Source organism: Mauremys reevesii, linkage group 20 (assembly GCF_016161935.1).
Source record: "Mauremys reevesii isolate NIE-2019 linkage group 20, ASM1616193v1, whole genome shotgun sequence".
NCBI lineage: Eukaryota > Metazoa > Chordata > Testudines > Geoemydidae > Mauremys > Mauremys reevesii.
Genome location: NC_052642.1, coordinates 16980808 through 16990417, shown reverse-complemented (window position 1 = coordinate 16990417; position 9610 = coordinate 16980808). Strand labels below are relative to the sequence as shown.

The 9610-nt window shown below is 46.1% G+C and overlaps 1 protein-coding gene across 1 annotated transcript; it reads right to left on the bottom strand.

Moving 5' to 3' along the window:
* Positions 1-1245: 1245 nt before the first annotated feature.
* On the bottom strand, positions 1246-8878 carry DYNLL2 (dynein light chain LC8-type 2). The gene is made up of 3 exons (XM_039508387.1): positions 8731-8878; positions 5245-5383; positions 1246-3267 (listed from the first exon to the last, which is right to left on the bottom strand). Exons 2-3 carry the CDS (start codon positions 5374-5376, stop codon positions 3130-3132), a joined length of 270 nt encoding a protein of 89 aa, XP_039364321.1. The 5' UTR covers positions 5377-5383; positions 8731-8878; the 3' UTR covers positions 1246-3129.
* Between the last annotated feature and the right edge of the window lie 732 nt (positions 8879-9610).

Here is a 9610-nt window from a genome sequence, read left to right as displayed (position 1 = left end):
GGAAGGGGCATTTAGGCCATTCCAAGATGAGCAGCACATGTTGAAGGGGGGGGGGGGGGAAGAGAGAGAGAGAGGGAGAATGAATGAATCACTTCTAGCTACCTCAAGTGAGCATCCCACCTTGTGACAGGCAAGATTGATTGGTGGTGTGTCAATCCTCCAGCATAAGGAGTAGTTACACCCTTGCATTAGTCAAGAGTTCTCTATCTCAGTACCTTTAGAGCTGTTCTACACTAGTTTAAGAAGGGGAGAACTTTTCACAATGAAGTCTACAGGTGCTCCATAGAGGACTGCTTCTCCTTATTTCCAGGGCATAAGATACATTACTTTCTTATGGAAGAAATTGCTGTAGGTGTCACAAGCATGTTGTGTGACCTCCAATGGGATAGTGGAGGGGGGTTTGCATATGAGACCTTGAAGATGGATCCCCCACAGTAAGAGGGCCAGAAGCTCCAGCATAGAATCATGCTGATAGAAGTGCAAGGCTTAAGAGCCATATTTTAAAAGCAACTTAATATTCTTGTTTTCCCCCTTTCCACCCCGTAAGTGTGGATTGTTTAAAGCCAATTCCTCCAGGCAACCACTGGCTTTAAGTTACAAGACAGCTCATTAAATCTTTAAATTCAAGAGTCTAACACATCTCACTACTTGGATTACCTTTTTGGACAGAGGAGGCAGCACAGAAAAAGGGGGAAGTTCAATGGTCCTTTAGAGCCTATTTATCTAACAAGCAAACCCAAGGAGCCAGGACTAGTTTGGAAGGGTTAATGCTCCATAAGGCTTGACCAGTTGTAGTAGCTAATGAAAGCTTTGGTTGCTGCATCAATGTAGTCTGTGGCAGAGCAGTTTAGGATGGTCATTAAGTGATTCGACAGCTAGCATGTCTGGAATACCACTGACAGCCAGCATCCAGCTAGGACCCTCAGCCTAATGAGGTCATCTCAGGACTAGCCAAGTGAGATTCTGGAAGAGGGTACAAACTCACTTCAGAAAGCAACAGCTTACGGTCAGCAGCTAATTTGATGAGCTGGAGACTCAACCATACAAGCAGTATTAAGTGTTGCCTGATCTACAGAGTTCAGTAGATATGGAGAAACCGTTAACATTAAATGTTACAAATAACGTAGCCAATTTGGATTGCCATGCCTTTGGAGAGTTCCGCCCTAAGCATTCTGTAGTTTGCTCTGCTAAGTATGGAAGTGTTGTTTTTACTTTGTAAGTCTGGTATGAAAAGAAACTAGAAGCTTTTTAAATGTGTCAATTCACCTTTAATGTTTGAAAAATAAAAAGGTATTTGAGCAATTGCAGTTATGAAGGGAACATCTCTTGCTCCACAGAAGAGTGTGAACAGGTTCACATCAGACTCATGCTTGGAAAACAAACACATTCTCCTTTTTAGAATCAAAAGTGGAGTTCTGTATAGACAAAAGTGGCCAAAGTGCCCTGGTTAGTCCAAGGCACCTCACCCCCAGATTGGAAGTTTTCTGTCAACATGAAATAAATTATGACACCACATCTTGTCTAGTTACAACATGGTTCTATCAATATTACAAAGTTAGGTATACTTTGGATTTTGCACAGTCTACAGACACAAGGACTTTTACTTCAGGAAAAAGTCAGCCTGGGTCATTGAGTCATTTCACAATTAATAGCAACACTTTCTCCCCTCTCCCAATACAGCAAACAAAAAGCAGTGGCATGTTACTTTCAACAATCAGCTTGGTTCATCTTGAGAGTTAGGAGTCACCTTGCCCTACAAGAGAATTCACTCCATTCTAGAAATTTTGCCCATATTAACCACCAATCAATAGGCTCTTACTGCAAGCACCAAGTTTTGCAGAAGCCACCACAGGTGTTTTTGGAGGGGTTTTTTTTTTGGGGGGGGGGGGGGGAGGAAGGGGGAAAATTGAAGGGGAGGGGACACCACCCTAGGATGATCCAGAAGAACCTTCTTGCAGTTTGAACTAAGAGTTACTACACACTAAGACAACACTGCTGACCCTATTGGAGAGAACGACATTCTGTCTTCAGAGAATATGTTCACAAGTTTCCCCTCACAAAACAGCTAAGAGAGGAGAGAGATTTGGAACACAGAAGCTATTCCTGGAGAATTTTCACTGTAGCTGATGGAGACAGTGGCCATCTACAAGTCTTCCAGATGACTAGGTTACTTTAGGGAAAGACCTGAGTTAAGGCAGTGTTGTCTGGATAAAGACATGCCAAATCAAGTCTCAGATTCTGGTGTCAATCACTACATTAAAAAATTTCTAGTCCATTTTGGAACAGAGACCCGTTGGCCTAAGAAAGTTAATCTCAGTGGCAGCAACTAAGATCTGGATCACACCACCACCAACCAACCGAGACCAGGAGATCCTTCCTCCTACAAAAAAAAATAAATTTAGGGGAACCATTTAATAAGTTTCAGACTAGATTAAGTTGCTGTGAGTTTAGCTGATCCATGTAGGCTGATTGAGGGCAGTGGTGTGGGCATTTCTAGAGCAAACATCAAGGCCCAGGTTGTATGATTTGCCATGCAGGCCCAAGATGGGAATACACTTTTTGAATTAAAACCTTTTTAAAAAGCCTCCCGGCTAACTTACATGGGCATTATAAGGCCTTTCTTCCCACCAACTGCTGAGATGACCAGCGAAGCCAAATTGACACAGCTCCCACATCCACCCCACAGACTAGAACTGAAAAGGAAAGTGGACATTCCTCCATCGATACACACACAAGTTTAAACAGTCTAACAAGAGTATTTACTATGAACTCAATAAGAAGATCTCTTTTTGGTCTGCTAAACAAAACACACACAAAAAAGTGTTTTCCCTGCCTTACCAAAGAAAAGGTTACCACTGGGGGAGCTGTCTGTGGAACAGTTTTATTTCTTCCCACTGAAAGGCCATTGTTTAAGCATTTACAGTTTTCCTAGTGCAATACAACCAAAAAAAAAGCAGTAACAAAAAAAATGCCGCCTTCTTCCCAGGCAACTAAACAGAAGTAGATTTTACTGCAACATATACACATTAAATATAGTATACAGTCCATGCAGCGGCACAGCCATGTTAAAGGGAATCTTGGCTTCAGCCATCAGTGCATTACAGTCCAAATTTCACTTGCTCCGAATTCCTATCCAGACTTGAACAGAAGAATTGCAACCTGACCCAAGTAAAAATAGATGAAGTGCTTTGTCTCGTGTGTTACATAGCTGCCAAAATTTCTGCCAACAATGCAGTGCCAAGTAGGGTTGTATTTCTTGTCAAATTCCTAAAAGGGGGAGAGAGAGAGAGTACAGTAGTTAAGACCAAGAAAGCCCACATCAGAACGGTCTGAAATATACATTCATAACTGGTTACTCTTAGATACAAATGCAATGGAAATCTGAAGACAACAGAGGTGGATGCAAGATACTACTACACTACTGATGTGCTAATTAGCAGGAGATGAAAGAGCTGCCCTGGAGTGCGGAAGAGGTCCCATGCCATGTACTTGAGTGATTTATACACAAGCTCAAGGCCATAACTGCAGATTTTAAAAGTCCCCTTGGTACAGTAGTATTCAAGCCACATGCATAGGCCAGTTGTTCCACAAAACCATTTAAACCCTCCTATTCCAAGCCGGCTCTCAGAAACAGTAATTTGGAATGCGTGTTCCAGCAAGCCGTTGGATTTTTAAAGGTCACTTGGAAAAGGAAAAAAAAGAAGTCAGGCTTCAGGCATTCTTCATAAAGCAGCAGAAGAGTTTGTGAGGAGACTTCCTAATGTAAACAAGCAGAATAATTCACATAGTCTGCCTTAGGAAGACGTTGGCGAAGCCGAAAGCTAAACAAGTGAAGTAATGTATCATTGAGATAAACAATTTAACCAATTTAGCAATTGGGAAGGAAGGGTTTCCGGTAAGGATTGAGAGCTCTCATCCCTTCAGTTAATATGGATCTCCTATGACCCAGTCCTCAGGCAAAACTAGGGAAATATCAGTCAACAATCCCGATTTAAAAGGAAAAAAAAAAATCAAGCAGAATAAAAGTGAGAAAGCCTCAGACTATACACCAGAAAGCAGCAAGGCACCAACAAAAAGAGTTGAAGTCCTTTGCAAGTAACCTTTCTTCCATTAGCAGGGAATGTGCAGTAGGCCATTTCCTTTATATCAGGAAAGGAAGCAAATACCCAACAAGCCATTTTCTTTCCTGAACTTTGGTTGTCTTATGTTGTATTCCATTCCCTTGTTGCACTGTCCCAAGAGCCTTCTGGATTAGTCACTTTGACCTGGAAAGGCCAGATTTTAAGAAAATATAAAAAGATGGCCTCAACAAGTTGAGAATATCGAATTTCAACTCGAATTAGAGTTGAACAGAGTTTAAGTAGTTTCAGGTCCCACACTGGGTCCCAACCCACCTGGCCTAGTTTTGGTTTTATTATAATATTTTCCTCTTCTTTCCCTCCCCTCTTGTGCTCTCTCCCTTGTTGTTGTGTGAAGGGCCTACACAAACAGGGGACACCAACTATGCACAAGATTCCATCAAATGCATAACGTGAACAAACTGAAAAATACTTTGATCAGTCAGTTCCTCTGATCTTCAGGGTTCCTCAGATAAACCCAGGTAAAAGGTTCAGACAGACATGAGGTGTTTTAAGTTGCATCATCTCTGCAGGCCTGAGCACCCACAGCTCCATTCGCCTCAGTAGAGCTGGTGCTCAGAACTTTCAAAAACTCAGTGTTAAGAATATATCATCAACAGGTAGAAAAGCCTCGGGTGGAAGTGGGAGTTTATTTAGTCTAGAAGAGTTAAGCAGAAGCAAGCAAGTTTCACTTGACTAAATGGGTTGGGGTTTTTTTTGTTTGTTTGTTTTAACTACAGTAGCCACACAGAGTTTAAATCAAGTCACACCTTCCAAAGATTCAGAAGATTGCAGAGAGATAGCAACAATACATTAAGTCGCTACTTAAGGTAAATAGCAACCAAGTCCTTTTAGTTTGGCTAGCCAGAAAGAATGGTCCATTGGTTAAGGTGCTAGCCGGGAACTTGGAAAACCCAAGTTCAAGTCTCTCTCTACCTCAGACTACCTGTGTGATCTTGACCAAAGTCTCAGCTCCCATCTGAGCAACAGGGATAACAGCACTGCCCTACCTTATAGGGGTATTGTGAGCCACCCCGGTGCTATGGTGATGAGGGTCAAATAAGTACTTAAGATAGTCAACATGTCCCAGCCAACCCTATGCCATTTTATAGGAGCTGCATAATACCTTCTTTATATATGCTGCAATGTCTTTCTCTATGTTGTACTTCTCCATTGCCTGCGTAGCACAGTCTACAGCATCCTGCTGCATGTCCTCAGACATGTCTGCATTCTTGATCACAGCCTTTCTGTCAGACATTGTGAACCTAAGGCAGAACATAAAGTATTAAGACGTGCCCACAGGATTCTGCTTCAGTTCTTTCATGCATTAGACTACATGGTCTACATAATGTAAAACAGTTCTGGATCATGCTCTGTCTTTATACTGCAGGTTACACCAAACCCCTGTCTTGCCCAACATCTGGCGCTAGGCACACGACACGGTAATCCTAGGATATACTATTATGTTGTGGAATGCTGTAGTATAGGAAGCCACTTGAAGATTAGACTAGAGACAGTCAAGTATCACCACCTCTACATATATTTTTAGCTTTAAAAACCCATAAAGCCTATGCAGAGATCTTCTACTCCTTTAAAATTACAGGAGCAGCAGTCCTGCAAATCAATAAGCAATGGCTAAAGCCAGATTTCCTTACAGGTATAGCCAATGGAGCAGTAATATGGTTCGTCCAACAGCAGACCCCAGACCATGTTTGTCTCCACAGATTGTAGGTGAATGCATTCAATGGATATAGTAGCAGAAGCATTTATTATGTCACTCAAGTGTGTACATTCCCTTTAAATGTAAGGTTGAAGGTCATACATTCAGCTGTTCTTGCTAGTTCAGACCAGACCAGAAGCTGTTTCAGACCTAGTTTACCTCTGTGTGTCATGGATTCCCTTTTGTACTTTGCTCAGCTTGACCAATGAAACCTAAACAGTTTTGCTGGTCTCATGCCCAGCACAACATTGCAATATTGGGATGTAAAGGTTGCCAGTTTTGCTGTGGAACGATGCTTCCATCCAAGACAAGAGAACCTACCTGTGACCTTTTACAAGCCTGAACTGTGGCATGTCTGACAAGGTGTTTAGCCTCTTTCCCTCTGCTAACACTAATTAGGGAGTTCTATGCTAGTCAGTGATGAGTCACCTATATGAAGTCTCAGATCCCCTGCTCAGGGCACACCCACTAGTTGTAGCCAGTTTTATATGCCGTTTGCAGATCAGCTGAAAGTTACTATTTAACGTTACAGCCCTTACTCGGCCAAAATGCCCACTAAAACACACTTGTGAATTTTGCCTGAGCTAAGAGTGGACCTGGGTTGATTAGTACTTTTGATGTATGACCCGTTTCAACTAGCACGTGAACATACAGCCACTTTGAACTCAGTTCCCCATTGTTATTTTGGTGGAACAACTGGAGAATCAAGCATCATATCTGACCAGTTTAGGGCCTACATTTGAAGGACTACACAAGTGAAGGGCAGCTGTCTAGGTGATGCCCACGGTTGCTGGTTATCATATTTAGCTTTACCATAGGATCACCACCAAGTTACTTATGTTTTAAGGATGCAACCTTTTCACAGCAGAGAATGTGTCAAATTAAGCTGGCAAAGCCCCATTAAGTTTACAATGCCATAACAAGGCTTAGTAAATCTTGAGCTCTATTACTAGCACTATATGTTTGGAGGTAGGGAACTCATACATGTTTAGTTCCATTAAGGAGAGCATCTTCTACAATGATTGTTTCCTGGAGCAGTCCCAGAAAAACTGAAGGAGTAGCTTTGTTATAGCAACTAAAGGAGCCTGCTATCCAGAAAGAGAGAGAGAGAGAAAAAGAAAGAATCCAGTTACATAACAGCCCTTTGATTACAATACTTCAATTCTTTATTCCGCCTGCAGTTGAAGACTCATAGTGCTCCCTAATTTATACATTTTAGATACTGTGTATAACTGAGCATTGCTATTATTAACACACACTAATAGCATTAAAGGAAGAGGATGGGAATTCATCTAGAATGCCAGGAAAGATCATGTGCATTTGTAAGAGTTTAGGAAACCAGTCACAGGTGCCTTCCACCCCCCACCACCCTAGAGGATTGGGGTTTAAATCACTGTTTAGCTGGAGGGGGTAGATTTGGAGCCTCAAGTATGTCAACCACCACACAGGAAAGCCCTAGAGAGACACCCAAGCACCCAGGACAAGCCACATGTGGGTGCTTTAAGAGTCAATTCAGAGGGCATCTGTAATTACATGACTGTCAGTCAAAGACCTGCAGAAAGTGTCTTCCTTCCTAGTCTTATTTAGAATGGGATTCTTGGGAGCACAGACAGGCCTGCCAAGCACTAGTCATGCCAATGGTGCAACAGAAAACAACTCCCTTTTGCTAAGTGTGTAGATCTCTCCCTCCCCCACCCGCCCCCTTTTGAGCCATGCTCCCCTCTCTCTTGGCTACAGCATCCTTTTCACGACAACAGCCGAGTGAGGCTGCTGCAACCACTGCCATCTGGAAAGGGGAGGGCAGAAGCGTGAACAGGTAAGGGAGCAGCACGCACAGCCACAGCGCCAGAGGCCAAACATCATTCGTTTTGGCATTGCCAAGTGCAACTACTCCACCTGCAGATCAGAGCAGCAGCTCCTCCCCTAGCCACAGGGCTGGGCCTTAACAATACCAGGACACCCCTCATCCTCCTAGAAAGGGCCAGAGACAGCTCACTCCCTACCCAAGGAGGCTTGGCTGCTGCTGCATTTCCCAGGGGGAGAAGCCACCAAAACAGGCCTCGATAGACACTGGCCCAGGCATAAATTTACACTTAAACTCCTGGGGACGAAGGGGACACCTGAATTAATGCCACAGGGCAGGGAGAACATTCACCCTTTCCTACAAGTGAGGGAGGGAACCTTCCTCTTTACCCTTTTACTCCTGAACCAGAGACCAGAGCCATCTCCTACCAGCACCGGATTGGTCCCTACACCACCCTAGTGTATCTCCTGCTGCTGCAGCCTGGCCACCGCTAAACTGTCCCAGGGGAGGCGGTTTCCATGCAGTGCCCGGCAGACCCAGGCACGCCGAGGTCTGGGGGAAGAGGTGTGACCTTCACTTCCCGAGCCCCCAGGGGAAGCGGCTCGCTCGGATCGGGAGGATGACCTTGCCTCGGAGAAGGCGGATACTCGGCCAGGGCAGGCCGGGCCGAGGTTGCAGCAGCAGCAGCAGCTGCACAAGTTCCCTGCTAAAAGCCACCGTGGGGTGGGGTGGGGTGGGGACTGCATGGGAGCCCCATCAATGCACCGATGTAAACGGAGTCATCAGAGCAGCAAGCCGGCTCCGGCTGCGGGAAGCGGAGTAACTCAGAGGCTGCAGCCGTGGGAGGAAGCGGAGCAGCTCCCCGGCTCCTGCTGCTCCCAGGAAGGGGCCGCTCCCAGGGGCAGAGCGGCCAGGTGAAGGGGGGGGGGGTGCAGCCGCCAGCTGGAGAAGGGGGGTGTATCCCCCCCACCCGATTGCAACCCGCTTCGCTTCCCACGGCCGGGCAGCTGCAGCCCCCTCCCCTGCTCGTGAATGCACCAGGAAAAATAAATAATAAGAATAATAACAACACCCCCCCCCCGGCTCACCTGCCCCGCGGGAGTCACCGGCAAACGGACCCGAAGCGCCTCCGCCGCGCACTCGCTGTCGCACCCGCTCCGCTGCCGCCCTGTGCCCCGCTCTGCCCGGCGCTCGCTCGCTCTCCGCCCGGCCGCCTCCCCCGCGCTGAAATAGGCGCCCCTCCCCTTGCAGTGGCTCAGCCGGCCGCCCTCGCCATTGGCTGCGGCGCGGCCTCGGCCCACAGCGACAAGCGTTTTCCTCTCGCTCTTCTCTGCCTACATCTTGTTTCGTCCCACAATGCCACGAGCCGGCTGCGGAGCGCGTCTCGCTCACGAGGTGGAGCCGGGGGAGGGAAGTCAATAAGAGAGTCAGGGATTGGGGTGGCCTGGAGCTGGGCACCCTCCTGCCAAAGGGCTCGGCCAGATCGGGTTCCCTGTGGGAGCCTCTTGCATTGTTGTAGGGGTGCAGTCAGCAGATCTGTTGCTCGTTCTGGGGCCTGATGCTGCTTCTGGCCCCAATGCGGTGTGAACGCCCCTGGGCTGAAGTGGAGTCACTCTGGATCATAACCGGCCAAGTGGCCCTTAGGTCAGTTTCAGAGTCACCTGTGTTCTACACACCAGCTGGGGTCCCCCTCTCACGTTGCATCCGAAGAAGTGGGTATTCACCCACGAAAGCTCATGCTGCAAAACGTCTGTTAGTCTATAAGGTGCCACAGGATTCTTTGTTCCTCTCATGTTGATTCCTGACAATTATTGACATCAGAAAAAAAGTTAAGGTGATGGCCAGTTATTTGCATTAAAGTAATAGACCCAACATCAATTTCGGTTTCCTGCACTGCTCATTTTTTGTGAGTCCCCCATTTTGGGTCTTTGTCCTCCATATTTGGACTTTGGATGCTCTGGATTTACA

What these genes read in the sequence shown, in the direction of transcription:
- DYNLL2 (XM_039508387.1), bottom strand. Translation starts at nt 5,376, where the DNA reads ATGTCTGACAGAAAGGCTGTGATCAAGAATGCAGACATGTCTGAGGAC. An exon ending in TTGCAGCATATATAAAGAAG is followed by an intron (nt 3,268 to 5,244) that starts GTATTATGCAGC and finishes TCCCCCTTTTAG; the next exon opens with GAATTTGACAAGAAATACAA.